The sequence below is a fragment of the Prunus persica genome, chromosome G4 (assembly GCF_000346465.2).
Source record: "Prunus persica cultivar Lovell chromosome G4, Prunus_persica_NCBIv2, whole genome shotgun sequence".
Classification (NCBI taxonomy): Eukaryota; Viridiplantae; Streptophyta; class Magnoliopsida; order Rosales; family Rosaceae; genus Prunus; species Prunus persica.
Genome location: NC_034012.1, coordinates 23,314,004 through 23,339,933, shown reverse-complemented (window position 1 = coordinate 23,339,933; position 25,930 = coordinate 23,314,004). Strand labels below are relative to the sequence as shown.

Sequence of the window (25,930 nt, the reverse complement as noted above, 5' to 3'; positions counted from 1 at the left end):
ATCCTCTTGAGGGTATCTATGATCCATAAATTAATGAATGTTTTGATGACGACGTACTAAATCAGGTCTCTGTTATGCGTTGTATCTATTCTGCACTCGTACCGCCTGATTCTTGGAAATGCACTAGTATTTTCCATACCTACGTTCCATGCAATAACCAAACATGTAAACTGGTTATTGATGGTGGTAGTACCATGAACGTCATCTCCAAGTCTGCTGTCACTCGTCTTAATTTGAAGCTTGAACCACATCCCCAGCCTTTTCACATAGCTTGGGTTGATAAAACTAAACTACTAGTCATTGAGTGGTGTCTTGTTCCCCTTAAGCTAGGGACCTGCGAAGAAGACATCTATTTGGACCTACTACCTATGAATATTGCACATGTATTACTTGGCATACCTTGGCTCTATGACCACCGCGTGCAGAATTGTGGTCGTGAAAACACATACACTTTTCAACATGAAGGCAAAAGTATTACTTTGCGACCAGCCAATCCTGCAATTAAACCTACCAAGACTAATGTAACCACCTCCCCTCTATCGCAGAAAGACAATACGCCAGGTCATCGGTTGGCTCTATTATCTTATGGTGATTTTGAGAAAGAAAGTCGAGAGACAGGGATGGTATTTGCTCTCATGATCAAAGAGATATATGCCGCCCCTTCCTATAAGAAATGTGAACCTTTACATCAACTCCTTAATGAATTCTCCGATGTCATGCCTGTCGATCTCCCAAACGAATTACCATCCATGAGGGACATTCAACACGCCATCGACCTTGTACCCGGATCACAACTTCCGAATCTTCCTCATTATCACATGAACTCGTCTAAACGTGCCGAACTAAACACACAAATTCAAGGTCTGGATAAAGGATTTATTCACCATAGCCTGAGCCCATGCTCTGTATCAGTGCTTCTTACTCCCAAAAAAGATGGCTCTTGGTGAATGTGTGTCGACAATAGACCTATTAATAAGATCACAGTTAAGTATCGGTTTACTATTCCATGACTTGAGGATATGTTGGATGATTTGGCAGGTTCCAAATGGTTTTCCAAGATTCACCTTCGTAGCGGTTACCATCAGATTCGTATTAGGGAAGGTGATGAATGGAAAACAGCATTCAAATTCTCAGACATCTACAAACACAACATAGAAAAAACTAATGCACATGCGAAGATCAAAATAGGGCACCTAAAGGATGGAATGCCTGGGGTTTCTTACCTCTATGGATGATCTTCAATCTTCATACATTTATTCGAGGGCTCATGCAAAAACTGAAAGCAAACATACATTTCGATCCAAAAGGAGGGCGGAAAAACGAAAATACCATGTTATCACCCCTGTAGAGACTTGCAGGAAATTGCAGCCGCCATCTAAACCACCACTGGAAATCATTACTGCCTTTTGGACTATCGCTAGAAATCACCTCCGCCGTGAAACCCTTAATTGGAAATCGCCTATTTCTCTTCTCTCCAAATGACCAAAAACACTAAGTACTCTTTCTTCTTTCTTAAAGCCATTTTATAGGCACATACCATCACCTCGACTTATGAACCACCTCCATTATTTCTCATTCGCCCCCATTAAATACCTTGATTTCATAACCAACAAAACCTTACAAATCAGCAGGCACTGCGTCGATCGCATAGGGGACTCACGCACGACTCGTGCATGACGTCAACCCTACTAATCAGCAACCACTGTGCCGATCGAGTAGGGGACTCATACATAACTTGTGCATGACGTCAACCCTACCTATCAGCAGGCTTCTTGCAGATCGCGTAGGGAATGCACTCACGACTCGTGCATGATGTCAACCCTACTGATCGGCAGGCTCCATGCAGATCGCATAAAGGACTCAGCACGACTTGTGCATGACGTCAACCTTACCAATCGGCAGGCTCTGTGTTGATCGCGTAAGGGACTCGCGCACGACTCTTGCATGAAGTCAACCCCACCAATCGGTAGACTCCTTGCAGATCGAGTAGGGGACTTGTGCTCGACTCATGCCAGGATCATTTTTCCCTGCCAATTGGTCTGACACGACCTCATCCTTCGGCAACCAACATACCGATCCGGTCACCGTCTACCTCAGGACTGCTCTTTAGACCATGACCAATTACCTTAATGCCAAAGCAACTTCTAGCTTTCAAACTTGGGGGACTAGCTACGACATCCACCATGCCGAACTCCTTGGTTTGATTACTCAGCATTTTACAAGTTCCCAAATTTGGGGGACTAACTACTTTTCACCTTTAATGTTACTCTGCCCAAATTACTATATACCCCAGATCTGCTAACTTAAGCATTAGAGAGCCTTCGCTAGGTACCACATCGGTACCTGAAGCTTGACGATTGTTTCTTCTATCTTTCTTCTATAGGATCGATTTGTGGTCGAAGGTCCAAACCCCCTAATCCTGTTGAAGACCCCACACTTCTTCTATCTAAGTTGACACCCAATTTTGGGCATCAACAAACTACATGATCCAAATTGCATAGTGATGCAACAAATTTAAAAAGAAAAAAAGGGTAAACAATTTGAACGGTCAGTGGTTGAAGGCTGCGGAGTTGTTTAATCAATTTCTAGGTTTGATGATGGCAACTAAGCTTCGCTTCCATCATGGGAGTGAGGTTCTGAGCTCAACGAAGAAGTGAAGAAAGGTTCGGCCGGGTGTCTGTTACTTCATTGGTCGTCCGTTATTAGATAAAGGGGAAATGGGCAACCAATATAGGGGGCTACCTTGCTTCTACTGGTGGCAGGCGAGACAAATAAGGCACACATCAAGCTACATATCCTGCAATCATACAGCTCCAAGAAACCACATCTTTAACAGTCATTTCATCAAACGCTCACCTTGCCAGCCCGATTGTGCCCAAGCAACATAAACTATCTATTTATATACAATACATCACATCGATCAAATCCAACATTTTCAATGCTTTTGGGTATTGATGGTTTGGTCATCATGTGAGGAAAGAACATTATTACTTATACGCAATTGTCTTCATTGGTGGTTTGGTCGCCATGGCTTATACCTAGTGCACAATTGTTTGGATGGAGGTTAAGGTGAGGAAATAAAATAAAAAAATCTCGTACGAAAAGCGTGATGGGTTAGGGTGAGATTTGAGATAAGGCTTGGTATTTATACATCCCACTAAAAAATCCCACACAATTCCACATTTTTAAAAATCAAGCAAAATTAGCAAGTTTTTGAATACCGTAAGACTTTTTGTTACTTGTTTAAAGTCTTAATTGAATACCAATAGATTTGGTGACTATTTTAAAAATCCCAATAGTCTTAATGGAACACCACAATACTTATTTAGATTATTTAAAAGTCCTAATTGAATACCACATGAATTATTTATCTCAAAATAGTCTTTTAAAATCCCAATTGAATATACCCCCTCAAGTGAAAGGTGATTTTTATATTTTGTATTTTTTTTTCCTTTGTTATTATATTTTTTAATCATAATAATTATATATTATATTTTTAAGGTACTGTTTCTTCATCCCTCAAAATTTCTACATTGACGAAGCAACAACCTTCATCAACAACGAAACAAATCCAAGACACGCTCAAAGTTATAGATAGAGACATGGTGGATATCAAGGTTATGAGGGGACTATGTGCTAATGTCATATCATTTAATGTACTAAGGAACCCTCAATTCCATGAGATGGTTACATTCATTAACAAAGATCCTATACGGGTACAAGGCTCTTTCATATGTAAAACCTAGAACTTCATTGTTGGATGTAACCAAAAATAATGTTGAAAGAGAATTAGCTCCAATAAAAGATACATGATATAGTTATGGAGTGTCCATTGTATCAGACGGGTGGACAAATGTGAAGTATAAGCCACTGCTCAATTTCATTGCTACCAATATCTGAAGTGCTCTGTCATTGCGTGCACATGATATGTTGGGGATTGAAAAGACTAGTAAAGAGATTGCAATTGCTTTAAGAAATTGAAGAAGCAGGGCCCTATAATGTTCTCCAAGTAGTACCTGACAATACAAGTAATTGTGTTGCAGCTAGGAGAGAGATTGGTTCAAATTTTTTCTCCAAGTCAAAATTGTCAATTTTTTTCTAAACCACACACATGCTTTGGCATTTTTTTTAAGAGTGTGACACACTTGGAGTTATTGAAAGTAACTAAAACAAGATTTGAGTCACATTATATCTTGTTAAAGAGGCTTGTTGATTGTAGATAAGCACTACACTCTACTATTATTCAAAAAGTATGAAAAGATTGGTTGAAAATTTTTATAGGTATATATAGAAAAAACACCGAATGAAGAAATAGAAGTGATGGAAAATATTGTGAAAGCCTTTGATAGGATATCAGAAACTAAAAGTGAGGCTCGTTTGCTACGAGAACAATTCGCTCACTTCCATCAACGAAAAAGTTTTTATGGTTCACTAGAGGCCCAAGCGTATGTTGTGGTTATGGATCCCCGTTTGGGGGTGTTCAAAATTCACCCAATCCGCCAAGGAGGAATTCCTAGTGGCTGAGTTCCTAGCTGCTGAGAATTCCTAGTGGTGGAATTCCTTGCCGAGAAATCCTAGCGGCTGAGGTGCTTTCTGAAAAAGGTGGTCGAGGTGTTTTCTTCAAAGTTCGTAGAAATATGGCCGGGCGCTTCCCTTTGCAAAAGTGGTCAGGGGTATCCTTGCAAAAATGGTCGGGAGTATCCTTGCAAAAGTGGCCGAGCGTATCTTTGCAAAATTGGCCGAACACTTTCTTTTGCAAAAGTGGCTGGACACTTGTCAAAAAGTTTGGCCGGGCACTCCTTAAATACCTTAGTTGGCCACTTCTCTTGCAAAAAGTTAGGCCAGGCAAATTTTCTCCTTGCGCACCCAGGCACCCTCCTCGCAACGCTTGGACAACCAAAGTTGGGCCGAGGGAGCTAAAGTTCGACGAGAGGTATTTCCACCGAGGGAGTTAGAGGGAAAATCAAGCAACCATAATATCTCTGCCGACGTGATCCATGGATTTAAGGGGCTTCAAAAGGAAAGAATTTTGAGGTAATTGACCCATGGGCTGACGGACACCCAATGTAAACCTTGCTCACCGATTTGCAGGGCGTAGCATCCTTAATTGTCGATAGCCATTTCTGAAAATCTTGGCAAAAATAATGTCAGCAGCCGATGTAAACCAATCACGGGCAACATGTTTCCACCAAGTAACAAAATGGGTTGTAGAATTAATGTTAGCATCCTGAATATGCATGTTAAAGGTTGTTCGCATTCGCTTGCTGTCTGGGGAAACTACATTACATTCGGCTTTTGTTTTGAATTTAGCTCTGTAGGATGTGCCCATATTGCAAGATTCTGTGATCGAAAGTGGGATAGCTTGAGTGAAACCCAATTGACGACCGATCTCAAAAGGAAAATAAACCTCAACCCCGCTGGGTCGTTGGCATGTGTACCCATTGATAGGCCGATGTGTAAGTCTCTACTCAATAAAATGCTAGCCCGAAGACTTTTACGAAAGGCATCTCGGCTGTTATCGGCTGGGGAAGGAGAATTTAGTTTTAGCCCAAGATAAGGAAATTCTCGGTCTAGACAAACAGAAAATTCGTCTGGAGAACGACCTTCGCAGTTGTATAAAATTCCAAAGTAATCTTCAACTTTAAGGCCGGAAAGGGGAAGAGACAAAAGATTTACTCCAATAAGAGAATTAGGAGCAAATCGATCATGAGCTGGCCGTACTTCTGGAAAGTATACTTGAAGCCATAATTGAAACAACCAAATCGGCCCGGTAGCATTACATTCATTAGGTTGGGTGACACCATGTTGTAGAGACCTCGATATAAATATGCCAACACCATTGGTCCAAGGGCCAACCGATGGCCTTTTGCTAGTGCTTTAGCTAGAGCTTTAGCTAGAGGCTGAACTTCTAAGGTAACTTGTGCCGACGCCATGCAGAAGACATATTTGCATAGCCAAATCATGAGAAAAACTGTATGTTCTTCATGCGTGAGTGGTCCTGTTTCTTGAGCATTAGCTTCCATGAAAACCTTATAACTTTTGTTCTTCTTGGTGAAACCGAAATCAACCTCACATTTTGATAGAGATAGAGCACTTACTTCACCACCACATGGTCGAAAACTCGCCATGACGGCCAAGTCAAGAAGAGTTGGGGTTATCATCCCAAACCTTAACCTCATAGTATTGGTAGAAGGTAACCAAAAAAAAGACCAACTACGACAAGATTACGGTCGCATGTGAAACTGGACTTACAAAGCATGATTGCATCATAGATGCCCTCCTCCCTCCATTGTGTATTGCACAATCTTGACAGTCAATATCGAGCCACCTATTCCATTTTTCCGGCCCTGAAGTAGGCCAACCCCTCATAAGCTTGGGCCGATCCCAACCTTGCCAATTAAGGTATTGTTTGAACAAACAAATGTCTTTCTGTCGCGGTCGCATAACCTTAACAACGGAGCTGGGCATACGGTCTTGAAAATAGGGACCAAGGACCATGTTGCGTGGAGTGTCAGGCACGGGCACAAAATCATGAAAGTCGTTGGAGAAAGTGGCCTCATCTTGATTAAGGGTGTCAACCAAGATGTTGTTGTACTCTCTTGCTTCTTCGGGAGACATTGAAGAACGACAAGAAAGCGGGAAATTGCTAATCTACAAAATGTTATTTGTTAGTGATACTCAATTATTCAAATTTTGTTGTTGTTATATATATATGAAATTTGGCCTTCTAGCCATATTGGGTCAAATGACCTTATGGTCATAATGTCATACTTCTTCTCCATTGGCGCTTACAATGGTGATGTACTTCATTGATTAGTACACTGAGGAATGGAAGGAGTCCTAATTTGACTCAGAGAATATTTGTGTTATACTTTAAAGAAAAGTAAAGAAATATTTTCTTGCATGGCATAAAATACTTTCTCATAATAGCCAAGTTTTATTTAGGCAAGTAAGAGAAAGAGATTGCGTTTATTTGTGGCTTCATAAAGCAAGATTTTTCTCCACGGTTTTAGCCAATTGATGGCTAACTTAAAAGGTCTCATTAATACCTAGAATATTTTGGAGTAATTATGAACCTAGCCGGGTGGGAATAAATCTTACCAAGGATGGAGTAAGGTATAAAGTGCATATTTGGAAGGGCTGTAAGGTATAATTCGTATACCAATGGTATATTTACATGATATACCTATGTTTACATAGGGGCCATATTTTCAATAATTAATCCTTGGCCATATTTATTGAAGACTGTAAGGTATACCAACCCAGCAAGATTGCACTAAATACCGCCATCATTGCAAACATAATTTACCTAACGAAGACGCTAGAAAATTTCTAGCCGCTACCATTGTGGAGTCGGCGACCTCCACTCCGACCACACGATCGGACTTGTAGACGTCCGCGCAGTAGGGTCTGATGCAAAGCTCCACAGTTTGAAGCTAGAAACTCGCAGATGCATCACTAGAAAGAATGGAGATCTCGGCTGAGCTTCGAACGACGACCTTCCTAGTGTCAAGGAAGAAAAACGTGTTGGAGCCCGTAAGGTCTTTGGGCCAATTAATGGCCAATTATTGTTAATGCCAATTAATGCTAATTAGCGAACCATTATTCTTAATGGTAAGTTATTGTTAATGTCATTGACATATTTCCTAGTTATTGTTAATGCTAATTAATGACTAATTATAAAAATCTCCAAGATATTGACGTGAACAAATGGGAAGAGGAAATCTTATTTTGCCACAGCCAATTAATGGTTAATAATATGGGTATCACATATTTTATCTTAAACTGTGAAGAGAAGAAAAGAAAGGTGCATTTACTTTCTTATTTGAACCAAAAGGAGGTTGATCATATTAATTGGGGAGACTACCCATAAAATATCCTGCCATGATTATAGCCAATTATTATGGCTAATTTTCTTTAGTGGGTTAAATATATACAAATATGGTGTGGTTACATTCTTAGTAAGAATGGTTCAAATGAGAGAAGCAGCATGTTTGGCAAGATGACCAATCAATGGTTTGCTAGTTCTAAAAAAAAAAACTAGTAATAAAATTGGACCGATTAATAACGGCCATAAAAGACAATATTTGTGATCAAAGAATGAATTGTGTAGCTGCATGAAAATAGTTAATTAAACTTTCACAACTAGATTGCTTTGGCAATAATACGAAAATAATAATTTAAAGTTCAAGATCGTCTAGAGGTCGATATAAGAGTATGAACCGGCCGCATGTTTGTAAAAAAGAATTAAATTTAAGTTTTATAAACTTGGCTGGCAGCAAAATTCATAAAAACTGGGGGCCAATGTTTGGGCTTGGTTGAAATTTGACTGGGTCAAGCCCGAGATCTGACAATTAAACTAATAGTGAGCCCAAGCTATATTTTAGTGGGCCTAATCAATAAGGTTGGATAGAAGCCCAAAATCATAAATGTGGCAGAATATCTACATGTAGTGCAATACATCAATCTGGCCAAGAGCACAAAAGTGGTCGAGAGCCTATATGCGGCCGAAAGTATAGATACGATCGAATGACTAAAAGCGGCCGAATACATAAAATCAGCCAAGGTTTAAATAAGGAGAGAGATAATCCGTAGGAGGATTTTCTCATATATTACAATTCAAATATAGAAGGAATTATGCCAACTTGATGGTGAACCGAAGTTATTGTGAGAAAGCTCAAGATGGAAGGAAAATCAAATCAAATATTATTATTCACATTAAATCACATGCATGAGACAAGGGATTGAAGACATTTTAGAGCAATTATGATTGATTTGAAGGCCAATTGATAACCGACCAAATTGAGACGCACCAAAGCCCCTATAAATATCAAGCTTAGAGAAGAGAGAAAAGACCCCCGACACAACAAACAACTTGTCATTTTACATTCTCTTCAATTTCTATCCTAGGAGTAGCATAATGTAGCCATAGCCTAGTTCTTATTTTTTCTGCTCTAGTTTCCGTAGATTCCAATTATGCATTTACATTCTTGTTCTTGTTTTTCAATTCTATTTTAATTACAATAACTTCAGTGCTTGTTATCTTTACTGTTCTTCATAATCTAGTTTACTTTCCGCCCTTTACTTTACGCACTCGCATTTCAATTATTTAATTTATGCAATTTACATTACGCACTTGTCTCTACATTCTTTATTTTACCCACTTTAAATTACGCAGTTGTTTTTAAATTATTTATTTTACACACTTTACTTTCAAGCACCTTTTACTTTACGCACGTGTTCTTCGTTTCATTACATTTCACTTTCAATCTTCATCTCCACCCACTCCACATTATTTGGTTGCTCATATAAAGCCTTGACTTCGAGGTAGTGAAAGAACCTAGGCCGTGAGGAGGTTCCTTGCTCGGCCGAACAATCGTTTGATTAAATTCAGATTTCGGATACATCATCTACTCACATTCCATTCAAACCTAATTCGTGGCTTGGTGGTGGCACACCTTGCACTCAATTAAAGAAGGACCAAAAAACTAACATGCTGAATTTTGCAAGACTTGATCAATTGGTTTTATATCCATTCCAATATTTGTCTCCAATCACGTTTCAGTGGAAGCTACAAAGATAGGCCTCTCAAGAAATGAGATGTTGATATAGAAGCCCCTTTTTTAGATGACTCTGCTAAGAAATTGGAGGAAATGAGATGGAAAGACTTGGAGGGCGATTATGTAGGTGTTCATGGCCAAGCATCATCCTCACCGTCCTCTATGCCCAGTCACTTTGCTCTTGGAGGGAGCTCAAGCTCAAAGACTAGTGCAAAAGCGTATGGAAACGACCAATTGCATAAAGTTGCTATTTATATTTTTTATTTTGTTTGGTTTGTAGATTACAATAAACTTAATTTTTATTTATTTATGTATGGAAATTTTAATTATGAATTTATTTATTTATTTTATAAATAAATAAATTTTTTATTTATCCAATAAGTTAATATATTTTATTTATTTTATTTGTTCAATGTATTAAAAGATGCGTGGCTTTCCTTCTTCCTTACCAATTCATGAAAGCATAAGCAGTATTTTTATTATATTGGGGTGCAAATTGATTCTAGAGTTTCATTTATTGATTATTTATTCCTATTTGATGCTATAAGCTCAAGATAGAGAAAGTAATAGCTAAATGGAGATAACGGGTTGGGGAAGGCCTGGATTCGCGTGGGGAGGTTGGGAGAGGTGTTTGTGGGGGTTGGTCAGGGAGGGAGGGCTGCAGGCAAGGACGGATCCAAGAATTTTACTGGGGGTGGACAAATTTTTTTTTTAAAGCAACTGGAATCCCTGCCACGAGTGCTGGATTTTTTCCCATCACTCGCTTGCAGGAGAACTTTCTCCCATCACTTGTGTAGCACAACTTATAATTTTTCAAAAACAATTTCTTATCACACCCGTAGCGCTACTCAAAATTTAATAAACAAACCCTAAATCATAAAAACTTAACAATAACAATTTAAATTGAAAATAAAATAAAAATAAAAAGAGAAACTTACTAAGATTGAAGAACCCACTAAAGATATGTTGATACAATTTTGGAGAGGAAGAGAGTCACTTCTCCTTTAATTCTCTCATGCTTTTAGGTTTTTAGGTATTTTTTTTGTTTGGCTTGTCTTGCGTCCAAGTTGGAGGCCTTTTTTTTTTTTTGGTCAGATGGTTGGAGGCTTTTGTTCTATTATTTTCGTTGGTTTTTTTGGGTTTAGTGGATTCCTTATCCACTCCTTGTGTGTGGGGTTAAAGATGGCTAAGTGGGTAGCCTTCTTTTTATATAGAGTGATAGGCTGACTTATGTATAGAAGGGTAGACTGGTTTCTAAAATTCCTAAGTTAGCCTGCACCTTTAAGCTTATTTAGTAAATTAGGACTAGGTTGGAGTGGGTGTAGATCCGTCCTTCGCTGCAGGTTAGTTTGGTAAAATTTGTGTTGGGGAGAGAGAGAGAGAGAGAGAGAGAGAGTGGAGGGAGCCCTGGGTTAGCGGGATTGGGGAATTTCTTTAATCTTTTTTGTTTTAAAAATATTATTCTCATATTGGGCAATGTTTTATGTTGTATATTTTATATATTTTTTATTGTTTCCACATCAACATAGAAGTGGGGACCTCTTCTACCCCACATCATTAATTTAACAGAAGACCATATGATCAAATTAATGAAGTCAGTGAGGTATGACCTAGTTGGTTGAGCTCTTTTACCTCCATCTATGTGGGTATAGGTTCGAAACCCCCAAACATCCAATGAATTTTTGTGTAAAGTCCCCTCCCTTAATTGCTTATGCTAAAAGCAAATGATCAAATTAATGGAGGGTATAAATTGGTCAAATTTTAATACATTGGGGTGTAAATTGTCCAAATTAAAACTAACCAGCTCTTGTGCACAATGAGTCGTTAATCCCTTTAAGAAATTAGGTGTAAAGACACCCTTATGAGCTCACTAGCCACATAATATTATTCTTACCATTTGAAGTGGACACTCACTACTAGTTAGGCTAGAGACCGAGTCACTAAGTAAAAGGCCGGTTAGAACACAATTACTCTTGAAACTCTTTTTTCAACAAGTTATTTGGAACATTTTTTTTTCAAATGAGGATGAGTCTAAAGATCATCCAACTATACTTTATGCAAAAATATTAACGTATGTGGGTTAGGTGAGTTGATCAAGACAGTAAACTTGCCCTAATGCACTCGAGTTCGAATTCCTTTTAAAGTAAATTATGGCTTGTATAAGAAAAAATAACAAAAAGATTGAATACAATTCATCTCTTGTTACATATTTTCTTATAGTTTGGTAAAACGAAAAATTAGAGCTAGAGTTATCCAAATATCTAATGGTTCTTGAAATTATCTAATATTACCATACTCTGCCGCCAAAGCGCACACACACTCAAAGACATACTCAGAAACTTCGCTCTTCCCATTTCCCAGGCAAGCATACATCCGAACATGGCATTCTCAGTCTCCACAACTCCATCAACCACTTCCAGTCTCCATCTGAAGCAAGCCCACTACTTTCCCTTGTTCACTTTCCACTTCAACCAGCTCTTCCCACTCTCAGTCTCCTTCCCAACTCCTTCCTCAACTCCCACCAGACTCCATATCTCTGTGTGCGCCGCTGCTAAGTCGCAGACTGGGCCTGTAAAGAAGCGCTCACCCTCGGGCACTAACAACAACAAGAAGAAAAAGCGTAAGGGGGGTGGTGGTGGTGATTCAGAGGATCTGAGCTTGAGTGATGTTGAAATTGTGGATAATTTGGGTGCTGGTGGAGTTGGGTCTTCCGGATCCGGTTCGAGTTCGAGGTCGCTTGGTTTCCATCCTACGCCGCTGCCAAAACCCCCAGCTGGGTTTGTGGTGGATGATCATGGGAAGGTGCTCATGGCTTCTTCCAAGCGAATTGCTTCCATTGTGAGTTCTTTCTTGCTTAACTTTTTGCCTCTCTCGTTGTTCTTGTTGTGTGTGGAATTTTCTGTTGTTAAATTCAAGGACTCTTTTTGTTATAGTCTGTAGATTGATGCTCATAGCTCCCTTTTATCATCTTTAAATAAGGCAGAACATGTTTGAAGGCTTGGAAGTTCAATCTGAGTAATGAATTTTTAACTATTGCATAAATTACCCTTGTGTGAAATGAGCAGCAGCTGGAGGTGCTGTTCAGGGATGGAGCTACCGTGGGGCTCCCTCGTGTTGTAGCCCATCCCAACTTAGAGAGAATTTAACAATTCTAAGCCACCAACACACACTCAGCCCACCCCAAGCTCTCTCCTCCCCAGCTCACAACCGTACTTCTACAATAACCCAGCCCACCTCAGCCTATAAAGCTGGCTGCTTAGAGGTTTTTGGCATTCCATTTGATTGGTTATCTCCCTATAAAGCTGGCTGCTTAGAGGTCACAATTCACTTGAGAGTTGAATTTTTGCAGTTAGACGCTTATCTCAATAATTGTTCAGTACAATTTGTTAGATTAAATCCAGAGATAACACTTGCTCAGTTCAGTTATGGTTTATAATTTTTATTTTTATTTTTACCATGGATCATTTATGAGCTGCCTCAATTTGGGATTACTGGATGCTGATTTATTTTAGTCATCCTAAATTGTGATAAGATACAGATTACACTCTTTTTGTTTGTTTGTTTGTTTTTGCCATTGCTTTCCTTAAAATTAAAATATTCTGAAGTAGTCAATGGGCAGGTTGATCCTACCAATAATTTCCCTTTAGAGTGCGTTATAAGGAGAGTGTTCAGAAGCTCGCGGGGAGATGAATGTATGCTGCTTTGCCCAGTTGACACGTAAGTAAAGCTGTTTTTTTTTTTTTTGTGATTGAGCAATTTGTCCAGAAAGATTGCTAAGTGTATATTAATATGTCAATGCAGGCCTGTTCAAATATTAAAGAGCACAAACATAGATGGCTGGTCAGCTGTATGTTCTCGTGGTCCATATCTAGTTTTTAGTTGATTCTTAAATTTGTGTAGACTGCATATGACAATTTTGAAACTGCAAAGTTTTCTAGATGCAGATATAACAGTAATTATGTCTCCTATATAGGTTCAATGCCTCATTGATTTCCCATATTATTTTATTTTATTCATTTGTTGGGAATATTATTTATCACCTTCATTGAGTCCTTGTTACTGAATGTGGCCAAGAAGTAGTGGACGGGGCTATTTTTTTCTGCTGATCTCGATAGGTGGAAGCATTTGGGGTCAAATTAGTTCAGTAACTGAGTCCTCACATAACAATTTGTTCCCTTTTGAGGCTCAATCACCAGGTGAAAAGAACCAGATCGTGGGAAACAAGGGTGGTCTTTTTGTTTGTTCTGATATTGGGTCCGTCAAGGTCAATAAGGTAAAGGTGGCTAGTTGGTGGATATTGTAATGAGAAAGAAATAATTGAATTGGGGAAATTGATTCTGGATTTGCAAGTGATGAGGAGAATGTCGTTAAATTGGAAGTTCATCACTGTTTTTACAGGGTTGCAGAATATAAATGCCTAATCTGGATGAGGAATCCGCATTTGTGTTGTATTATGCAGAGATTGAACAGGAAAATCTTGGTGAGATGAAATCTATTACCACTGAAGTGGATTGGAGGTAGTTATTATAAAGCAAGTAGAATTGGATGTAGCTGAATTGGCCCCAATTATATGTGACAGATTATGAATGTCTGATGGATTTAATTGCTATTCTCTTGGGAGGGTGTGATGAGGAATCAGGTGCACATTTAGGTCCTATTCTGTGGGATTTCAAGATTTTGCAGATAAAATTTACTGTGGATAAGCAGCAGTATTGTTTGGGATCCACTGTACACAATACTGATTCCATTTTTTCATCAGTATTGTTTGGTTGAGGATATCTGTTTGGCATGTACCTTCTTGATTCCAACATTTCAGCTTTCAGTACAAGAACAACGGGTTTTTATTTTGCTCATGACACCATTATAGCTTTTAACCACCTCAAAGAAGCTATGATGATGGAATTGTTCAAGCCCAACCAGTTGCTCTTTTGCTATGGAAGTTTAGTGCAATGGCAATCCTCACTCAAAAAAAGGAAGAAACTTTGGGAAGACTATTATGACTTGCTGGTCAGATTTCTAGAATTCCATCCTTGAGGAGAAGGATTGTTTTTGAGGGGTGGGTATTGATAGGAACCTATATGCATGTCTGTGTTGACAAAGTCAACTTGATGAGCTGGCAGTTATTTTTGGTCGATGAATTGGCAGTTTGCTGATGCATTAATGCAGCTAGTTTCTTAAATATCAGTTAGGCTACTGTTAGTCAGTTGATTGTTGGGTTAGGAAAGTTAGCACTATATTAGCTAAGATAGTCTGTATTGTAAAGATGTTGAGAGAAATTGTATTCTTGTTCTTGTTAAAGAACTAATTACACTCTGATGTCCTTGGAGTGTTTAAGCTAGGTAGAATATAGGTTGTATCAGTCTAGTAAAAGGAAGGTGGTCATTTGTACTTGTGGTTGTGAGTGGTTTGAAGATGACAAGTTGCAGGGATTTTGGAAATACGTTAATGGATTGTCCTGTTGCAATGAAGATAGCCTTAAAGTTTGAGTACAATGTTTAATTAATGGCTGTAAGGTTCTTATAATTTTCTTACGACCTTGGGGTTTTAAAAGCATGCTAGAGAAGTATTAAGGGTTGTGGATCATATGTTGAAAGGATAAAGAAACCAGGGAAATGGAGAAAAAGTGGAAAGTGTACTATCAATCTATTAATCTATTGTTATATAGCTTCAAGCTCTACTTTTCTCATTCTTCACATCACTGAAAAATTACAAATGTCACCCCCAATGTGCATGAGCTGAAGGCATGTGTTTGTAATTTTTATCTAGTTTATTTTGAAATCTAAATCTTTCCTTGTAAACCACCCCGTCCAAATGGAATGCAAGATGATTTGGAATGCTGGTGTAACCATGAAATTGTGGGTTGGTGCTCCTTGGAAACTAAATAGCATACCTGTGATGTGCAGAAGATATTATGCATGCTGATGCATGTTTAGGGGTTCATCTTTCTAAAGTATCTGGCTAGATTGCCTAGCTTCTATTTGTTAGTTCTGCTTTTGGGAGTCTATTTCTTCCAGCTGAGTCTTTGTTTTCTTTTTCATTTGGCTTTTCTAAAGTCTTCTTCTTGTCCACGTTTTCTTTTCATTGTAATATATATTTATATATATTGCAATAGAATTGTCTCAAGAAGTGAAAAAAAAGCTATCAAGCTATGGTGGGAAAGAAAGAGGTTGATGCAAGACAGGGTGGGTTCTTTGACATAAATCAATGTCTATCAATCTACATGTCAGTGATAATTATGAAGTGGAAATGTTTATTTCTTGATTCTTTATTTTCCTTATCAATTTAATCTATGTTGTTTTGTTTCTTAGGTCAGTGATGAAGAAGCTGAAGTTATTCTTCCCGCTGCTGCTTATGCCCTTGCCAAGATACACATGCATCTGGTACATAGTGGGTATGATGATAAAGATATTCCAGCTTTAGAATTTTTTTAAACCTTGGTATCTTGGTTCTCCTAGATATCTTGATATTAATTTGTTCAAATTTGTGTCTTCATATCAGATTCTGTTATACAGCACGGGGAGGCTTTTGTTACTCAGAGGATGACATATTTGATTTCCGAACAGGCAATTGCTCTTGTCATGTATTTTTCTTTTAAAACAAAAAGCAAAAGATCTGCTTTATGATTGTTAAACTCTTTAGGTGGTTTCTATTTCATTTTCTTCTTTGCCACTATGAATGAAGTTTTGGGTTTGTGTTGAATCTAGCTGTCAATAATTGATGTCATAAAAGATGTTCTATGGTGATTCTAGCTGTTTTATTTTTCTCTTTCAATTAAATGAGAAGGGGAAAAACTCTTTGTATAATATTTTGTTGACCCGTTGGAGCTTATACCATAAGGGCATGGAAAGATGTGGTCCCTGATTTATTGAAGTGCAAGGTGGATATGATTTTTGAGTATGTAGACGAACTTTTAGGAACTTCTGTAAACACTTCCATTCCATCTGGTTCTCATTGATTAATAATAGGTTTGTTCTCTTTCACATAGTTAAATAGAACATTATTAGATGTGTTTCATGGCTCAAACTATTGTGTTGTCTTTATCTCATTGATAAATATTAGGGGGGTTCTCTTTCACATGATACTCTTTGCTTATTGGTGTAATGGATTTTGATGGGCTTTAGTTGGCCGCTGCACCTCTGCCCATTCATCCTTGTAGATCCCATTTATTAACTTCAGAACTGAGGTCTTTTAATGTTTGATTATAATTTAATGTGTGGTGTTAACTATTTCGCAGATGATGGTCAAGATGTAGATGGCTTGCCCACTGAGGGTGTAGAAATTACGTGTTTCCATTTGGTAATGTGATAACCATCTATATGCAGTATAATTTTCTTAAGAATGTGACATTAAATTGGTAGGTTATAACTTTTAGTACTATAAGGTTGCAGTAAACTGGCTTGTGTTTTCTGTCAAGAAAAAACTGGCTTGTATTTTCTCTCAAGAAAGTACTGGCTTGTGTTTTTCCTGATGAAGAGTTTTTTTCCTTGTAGAATTGTTATCTTGTTAACTAGAATACAATTCTTTTGATAAAAAAATCATATGTATTCTTTGAAGATCATTTTATATTTTCATTTTACTAGTATATTAACTATGCATTAAACTTGTGAATTTTTCAGTCATCATTAGATTAATAATCTGTTGGGTCCTACCACTGCCCCATAATCTGTTGGAGTAGAGTTAAGTTTTTAGTCTTACAAAAGAAAATAATGTTGGGAGTGTGATACAAGAACTTATAGTGCCTAGTGTCATGCATAGCAAGTGGAGCAGTGCGCACACGCGGCATAAGTTCTGGAAAAATGTTGTTGAGTGGAATTTCTGTGAGTATATCCATTATGATTGCTCACACACTTGATGTTCCCTCCTACCAGAAGGGAGAAGGCTCAGAATGCGCATTAAAGAGTGTAGTGGTCAAGCTATTCACCACCCTCAGCGACGCAAGTGTGGGCATTAAATGAGCTTCCTCTAGCCAATGTTGGGACCATGAGGGGTGGGCATTGGGTTACCAGATGGGTGCCCTGGTGTTTCCATGAGATAGGGTAGCCAATATTGCGCTTTACTTTACAAGTTGAGTTTAGCATGTGCTACCACTATGCTGAATGATATACTCTAAACGTGGGGTGAATCATTAAATATGCATGAGCAAGGCAACCTGGTACACGGGCCAATGTAATGCTACGCAGTTCAATCTTCTGCTGTACAGACCTCTGGCCCGACACAGTGCATCACACCCAAGAAAAGATATATCACACGTGTAGTTAATTGCTGATATTTGAATATATCTGTTCATTCATTCATTCATTAGGTTTCATGGGATAATAATCTTGGTGGCTCTGATAGCTTATAGTCAAACTACAGAGTGGACTATTTAAGACCATAAAATTGACCACTAATTACAGTCACAAACTAGCCCACTACACCAACTAGCTGCTGCATCTATAGAGAGTGGAACATGTAACCTACTTTGTTCTTTTGATTAATGCCCGTCAGCTGAGAATTACACGAATACCTTTCTGCCCGGAAATAATACAGGATGTATTTGCTTACATTGAAGCATTTAACTTCTTAGATTAAATGATAACTAGGTTTCTTAGATTAAATGATAACTAGGTTAATGTTAAGTATGTTTCAGCCTTAGAATTGAATGGTTTCTATATAATTTTCAATTCCCTTAATATTAGACATTCCATATTTTTTTGTGAATGAACCTTCAATTCATTGCTGACATCCTCGAATTTTCGGCTTCATATCTCCTTTTAGCTCCTTGAGATATATCAGTCTGCAGTTGCATTCATGGGCCTTTGGCACAATGAGTTTTTCTCACCTTGTGGTTTCTTAATGTCACCTTTTTGTTCTCTTATTAAATCTTTCATACTTTTGAACATTTATTTTCGTTCAAACTACCTGTTGCACTGTATTCTAAAGGGAAATCTCTCTGTGTTCCAAAAGAAAAAAGAAAAAAATAGAGTTTTTCTTAATTTCATAAAGTTATCTTTTCTAAGACATGTTTTGTTTTATGTTCATCATCATTAAAAGAAAAAAAGGAGCATTATATGTTGAAAATATGAACAATTATTGTGTTCTGTGTTCTATGTTCTATGTTTATGTTTTAATTTAGTAGATTGCTTGGATTGTTTTAATAGCACCATATTTTCTGCTTACATATTTTTGTTTGTTATCTTTTAATGTTTATAACTTAAATATGAATAGTTCCATTGTCAATTTCTAATGCCAAGTATAAAAAATTTGTATGCGCGTGTGTACGACGAACACAACTATATGATTATGATCTATACAAATGAGCTAGATGGTTTTTTCATTGCACTGCCTTATTAATCTATAGTTCTCTCGGTGCAGGAAGGAGCACATTACATGATTTATACACCGTCTGATCCGCTTCTCTTTGTTGTTGTAAAGGTAACCTTCAAGATTTAATATGGTTTGCTGCACCTCCATTTAATTAAATGCATCTCTATTCCTTTGCTCATATTTATGAAGTTCCCTTAAAATGTCTGTCAAAATACTACTCATGGCTCTAGTATTGTTGAGAAATGTTATTTAATTTTTCTAAGAACCGTAGCTGATTCTATGATTGGAAACTGAACATAAATGCGATTGGATTTTGTTTGTGCAGAATAATGATGGTCTGTTGCAAATTGCTGACGATGTAAGCAATCTCACTCATTTCATAGTAGATTTTTTTCATCTTCAATTTATCGTACTATATATACTGACTGAAGATTGTTAGAGTTTAACCCTCACCATTTGCATTGTGGTTAGTGCCTTAATTTTGTCTGCATAAGTATTACTTCTGAAAACATCTTGTTTTCCTCCCCTGTTTTCTCAAGAGTATTGGTGTAGTGGAATCTTCAAGTTGCACCATATTCTTTTAATGCCCTATTATAGTTTTTCAGCCTGTACTCAAACGATAAATTGAGATTATCTGGAAGCATTTATCAACATATTAATATAGTACATCAACTTATAGTTTTGTCACATCAATGATTTAACCAAGAGGTGTATGAATTATACAATTCTCAGATAGGTACGTGCAGTAAATATATATAGCTAGCAGATAATAAAATCACAAGATCAAGAACCTCTGTGACTTTCAGCATCCAATTTGTGTACAATAAGCGTTTCTGGGAATTATGGTACCTAGATATTGTTTACTAGTTTCACAGTGCCTCTCACATATTGTGAAATAGGATTTCGTTGTCACTAGGCTACCCACCGAAAAGATTTGTAGGATGCCCAGTAGTAGAACAAAATTGAGTTTCAAAGTCCATCCTTCTCTCACTCTTGTGTGTCAAAGACTGAATTCGACATGGAAAAAGCTTGGCTCCTTAAAACTGAGGAGGAGCTCCTCCTCGAAACAAATGGGAACACTAGTCAATTTCATTTAATTTTTTCTTTTTTTGAAATTCTTTTAACTTTCTTTGTTTTGGAATTTGACACGTGTCAAAATCCCATTTGCTTTGAGGAGGAGATCCTCAGTTTTAAGGAGCCAAACTTTGCTCATTGGACATATATAAGGAACCGTAGGTACCATTTATAATGATTGGGCCTTAAATTTTGTATTAATTTTTGTGTATTTTCCCATTGTGTAAGCTTGCTTTTAATCCGCAAGATGCAATGAGGCGTCAGTTATTTATTTAAGAGAAAAGCAATGGATGATAGCTACTGTGTATAAAATGTGGTTCTAATAATGGAAACAGGACCTGCTGGAGGATCCTGCAATCATTAGTGCCATAGATGAGGAGACTGAGTTTAATGCCTTGGTGGTACGTCACATACCATAGATATCTTAATGTTAAAATTTACTGCACTTTTCTCATATCATTAATATGATATTGTTAATGTGAGATAAATGATTGCTTAAGCTTCGTCTTTTTGGTCATGTTTGCAGGAGGAAGAAGCAGCTCTTCTTGATTCATTGCTAGGAAAAGAATAGCCAAATCTTTCTGAGCTGAGGTGTTTTTATATGCCAAATCTTTCTTTTTCCTTTGTCAATTTAACACATGCGACAGCAGTTCTGCGGATGGGACCTAGAAACACAAACATTTGATTTTTTGTTTTCACTCATTTGTCTTTTGTATATAAACTTTTTCTTTGGTTATGCAGTATAAATATATTCGTGTAGCTCATTATTACCAATTATTGCACACACAAAGCATAGTTAAATTTTATAGAGTAGAAAGAAAGGACTCACAAAGCCAATCTAACTATTCCACCACCAAATTTGTTGAAGCTTGAAGCTTGATCTTCTCTTCTCCACTTTGAGTCACATTGTTTGGATCCAGTTTTTCCCAACCCTCCGTGGGCCTTGTTTTTGATAATTTAGTGGGCCTTTTATTTTAAAGTCAAATAGGGGCTCAGCTCAGTTTAAATTAAATCAGTTTTTGTAGAAATTTCCTTTTAGAAAACACCACGCCTACAAAATAAATGGACTCCAGTTGGTGGCGAATTAAGGCCCAAGTGGGGCATTTAGGCCCATGAGGAGAGCAAATCAATAACGTGAACCTAAGGAGCTGAGCTTGCTTATCAAGTATCATGTGTCGTGCGAAAACACTCCAAGATCTTGTCGATGGACTATGCAACAAACGCATACAAGCCACGCAAAGATAAAGCACACACACGAACCGAAAAGTAAACAAGCACATAAAGAACACAAGAATTTATAAAGGTTTGGCATTGTGCCTATGTCTTCTTGGTGATCCCCGAGAAATTCAATAGTAAGAAAGAACCCCTTTGGTTACAATGAAGAACCCTCTTTGCTCTCTCACAAACTCTAGCTCTCTTTTCTATCACATTTGACTCAAACCCAATTTGATGCATTGGTTTTCTAACGTTATTAAAACCTAGTGCTAAAGTGCCTATTTATATGTCATAGGGATTTAGTACAATTATACAAGAAATAGGAAACTTAAAGGACTAAAAAACTAGGAAGAAAACTATCCTAATTCTCCAAGGATCCGCGCTGGATTCGCGCCTCCCGCTCAAGCGCCTTGCGCCCGCTTAAGTGCTAGTGCTGGGCGAAAAACCACCATTCTGCCACTCGAGCGCCTGTAGATTCTGCTCGATCGCCAGAACCTAGTCAACTCTTCTGCATCTCTTTAACTGATTGCTTCTTCTGTTCCTTCCACATTTTTAAGTTGAGTCAACATCAACATCAACATCATGATCAAGGGCGATGTCGTTGATTGTTAGTTCCAAGGGTGACTTGGATGAGAACACTCGAGTGCGTTATGGTAAAAGGTAGTCAGTCTTGGGACTCACAAGGAATTTGAGGCAAGGAAGCTTTGGGATTAGTGATCGATGAATAAACCACCAGACCATGTTAGACACGCAAGGGGTTTGGGCGGTGGGATATTTTGAGTCGAGCTTATTTGGGCGACATTTTCTTCTATAAATAAGAGCAATTTCAAAATCAAACACACAACACAACACATATAAAAAAACTAGTCGAAATGTTGCTCAAATGCACTCTCAACTTTATATTTATTTTCTTAGAACTTTCATGTAATCATATACACAAGTTATTTGTCACTACCTCTAGCCACTCTCTCCTTTTGTGAGTCCCAAAGAAAAAACTCCACAGAGGGGGGAGAAGGAAGAAGCATCACTGCTCGTCCTCCCTTATTCTCTCCTCGCCTTTTTCTTTGGGTTTAGTAAATAAGTCTGCTTAGGTGTTTTGAATAAGAAGCTCCTTATAGTGATTTCTTCTTAACCATGCTCAGATTGGAGATCCCCATCATCCATTTTAGGTGTTCTCAAACAAATCCTTCTCCCAAAACCCGTTCTCTAACACTGCTTATGTTCTATAAATTTGGGTCTACATCGTCTTTGACGGATATTGCTACAAATCACCCAATTGTTATTTGTCAATGTAGTTGTTTTCGTTTATTTGTTCACTCTTATGCGCAGTTAGTTCGCTAGAAACCATGTTTTCCCCATATCTATTACGAACACTATGCTGGGTGTGGCAGCAACAACGTTTCTTTAGGTAGTGGTGGTAGGGTTCGTTTAGGCTTATGGGTTGCTTTAGGGTTTCGGTATGTTGGGTACGTGGGTTTATGGTTAATTGTGGTGATGTGGGCTAGTAGTTTTAGTGCGGCTTTTATCAGCTTTAGTTTTGTTTTTAAAATGTTAGTTTGTTGCCCTCTCAGGATTGGTACTTTCGATGTTTTTGATTATAATGTTGAAGTCTATCTAATGTTTTTGATCAAAAAACAAGTTCTTTGCCCATCAAATTTCTTGAGCACCGACCATTGTAATCGTTCATCCAGTATATCAACATAGTTTAATTTTGAGCACCATTTAATCCATACTTCCACAAATATTCTCAAGTCTTAGAGTTTATTTGTGAGATTGTCATGCAGTCATCGAGCTCCGTGACATTATGCTAAACAATATAAAAGCCTTGTTGTCAAGGTAAAAGAACCAATGGTCGAGAGGTGTTCTCTCCTCGGCCACGATTGCTTGTTTAAGAAATTAAGATAAGGCTCAATTGTCCATATTAATATCACTCACTTGCATGCTCGGCTGATGTGGTCCGCGTGCTGGCATGCCTAAAAAAAATCTCGCATCTAAAGGCAAACACCAGTTGGCACCGAACCCTTCAGCCTGTTGCATTTTTCTTTTATCATTTTTTAAATTGGTGAAAGGGGCCGAAAAGAATTTTAGGTCAACATATTTCTACCACGTCAAGGGTTTCAAAGCATGAGGTGTTCTTCTGACTTTCCTCTCTTCCACTTATTATTTCCTCTGCATACATGTTCCTCTTCTTCTTGGGTGAAACATCCTAGATTACTCTAAAGAGGGAATGTTGGGTCTAGGTACTCACAACATACATGCATGAGAGATGGTAGATGGTTAGTTTGTCTTATTGGCAAGCAATGACATTATTCATGACTTTCTTGTGACTTTCATTATGATTTTCATCTGGCTTCTCAACAAGTTTTTGTCTCATAGCATTCATGCATTCAAATGTACACCTCATGGTCAATTAGAGGGAATTGAGCTTGTGGGTGTTTACTTAACTTCGAGTTGATCTCTAACTTATGCGAAATGGACTCATTAGATATTTAAGTGGGATGGCTGTCATTATAGGAATGGGTCTTTGATGTAGGCTTTGTTAGGTTGGTGGTTTGTTTTTATTTTTATTTCTAATATATTTCTTTGCTCCTTTACTTGCCCACATTATTTAATATATGGTTGAGTGGCGGCCCATAAATCCCCCATAAATGTAGCTAACTAAGCAAAAATAATTTGGGTTATGAAACTTCAATGGACTCATTTGTGTATAATAAATAATTTTCTTTCCCTTGAATTCACATGGGCGCGCTCATGACAGGGCCTGACATATCTATCATCATCGCATGTTAGGTGGAATGATGTTTTTGGACTCCAACATTTAACCCCCTCAAGTGGCTGACATGATTAACACAAGAAAGTCATAATGAAAAGTGTTAATGCTCAAAATAATTACTATCCGGTCCTCCAAACAAGGAAAATGTAATAGCGAAGTGTCCTAAAATGGCTTGAGTTATGAATAGTGTCTCCACGGTTAGGCTTTGTACGACATGTTGGCGAAATAAATGATATATGTGGCATATTGATATTACACATGCAAGGGTATAAAAATGAATATATAGACATATATCATGTGTATAATTTATCTAGAATGCCATATTAAGTGATTTAAGAAAACGGAAATAGTATGTATACATGTATATAGGTATCGATTTTAATAAGGATAAAAGAAACATTTCAAAAACCAAGTTTTGTTTTCCCTTACAGATATCCTAAGATGTAAGCATATAAAGCAAGATGAGTGAAGCAAAAATTGGAAATTAATAACGCTGTATCATATGTTACAGTCGTGGCCGCAGTATGAAAAAGAACAACAAGCTCATTTGCATAGGAAAAAGGCTAAGATTGCATGATTGGTTGGGGGATGGGGGATGGGGACAGGTGATGTGTTAGCCTGCCACACAAGTCGGGGGATATGTTTCTAAGCTAGTGGGGGTGTGCGTTTTGTCTTGTAAAGGTTAACAACTTGTTGGGGCTCGGACATGTTGTGGCCAATGCTATGCATGTGTGATTTTTTCGGCTTAATGGTTGTAGTGTCTTGAGTTTTGCATGGTGATTGTTGAGCCAGGATGTGATTATCGTCTGTTATGGTTTGATGGAAGTCTGGTGGTGGTATGGTGAATGCCTAGTGGTGGTTTGGTGGTTGTTCTCTCTCTCTCTCTCTCTCTCTCTCTCTCTCTCCCTCTCTCTCTGTGTCTCTTAGTTTTTCTAGGGAATTATGAGTGTTAATAGGAAAGATTTTGCTTGGAAATGGGCTAAAGTATGTAGAAAGATACATTAAGTGTTGTTTTTGTGACAAAAAATGCACCGGAGTCATCTCTAGACTCAAAGATCACTTGGCTCATACCTACCATGGCATGAAGTCTTGCCCAAGTGTCCCACCAAATATGAAAGTGTGTTGATGCCTTGATGACATTTAAAAAGAGTAAAAGGAAGCAAAATGAAATTCTTCAGGATATTGGGTAAGGAGATATGAATATGGGAATGAAGTTTGAATCTTAATCGGAAGGTTATGGAATAAGTGGAAGTGGTGTTGGAAGTCAGAGTGTGTGTGGTAGTGGGAGTATACCACATTCAATTGCTCCACCCCCTAGTCCTATAGGACCGCTTAACAAGTATATCTCATCCGAGGCTCGCCAAACAACGTTGAATTCCACATACAAAAAGGGAGAGAGAAGGCAAGTGTATCGAATGGTTGAGAGATTTTTTTACACTAGTGCAATTTCATGTAACGTTGTCAATAATCCTTATGGGGATGGAATTGTGACATGTTTTACACTAGTATATCTCGTCCGGCTGTGACATGTTTTGCCACTTCTTTTTAAACTCTTCAAAGCTTGTATAACACAGGCAAGCTCTTGAGTCTATGTTTACCTCTACATAATGGTGTCATGCTCCCTTCGCAAATAAACCTGAAGTTAAACCTACTTGTAGACTTATGCTTCAGGATTCTGGATTTTGATCTCATGTTGCTTTTTGTATCCTTAGTAGTGTTATTGTTCACCCGTTTTATGTTTGTTCCTGTGATGGTAGGGCAAAGTTCCCTATTGCCTTGAAAACCATTGACTGGTCAACAAGTCAACTTTCTTTAGTGTGCGAACATGCCATTGCTAGCAATGAAAAATCCTAGCAGACTTCTTAAAAATAGATAACTTGCGCCCCAAGTTACTAATTTCTAAACAAACAATTGTGAATTTGGGTGAGGAATATCTCCCAAGTAAGTTCTTTTCTTGCCTCAGACTAGCGAGGACTTCACAATTTTTCACAGTACAAGATTG

General features: G+C 37.9%; 1 protein-coding gene across 1 annotated transcript; it reads left to right on the top strand.

Annotated features, from left to right (window-relative positions):
- LOC18779373 lies at nucleotides 11,856-20,710 on the top strand. The gene is made up of 10 exons (XM_007211496.2): nucleotides 11,856-12,398; nucleotides 13,180-13,277; nucleotides 13,362-13,407; nucleotides 15,869-15,951; nucleotides 16,059-16,123; nucleotides 16,795-16,856; nucleotides 18,915-18,974; nucleotides 19,192-19,224; nucleotides 20,276-20,341; nucleotides 20,467-20,710. Exons 1-10 carry the CDS (start codon nucleotides 11,940-11,942, stop codon nucleotides 20,509-20,511), a joined length of 1,017 nt encoding a protein of 338 aa, XP_007211558.1. The 5' UTR covers nucleotides 11,856-11,939; the 3' UTR covers nucleotides 20,512-20,710.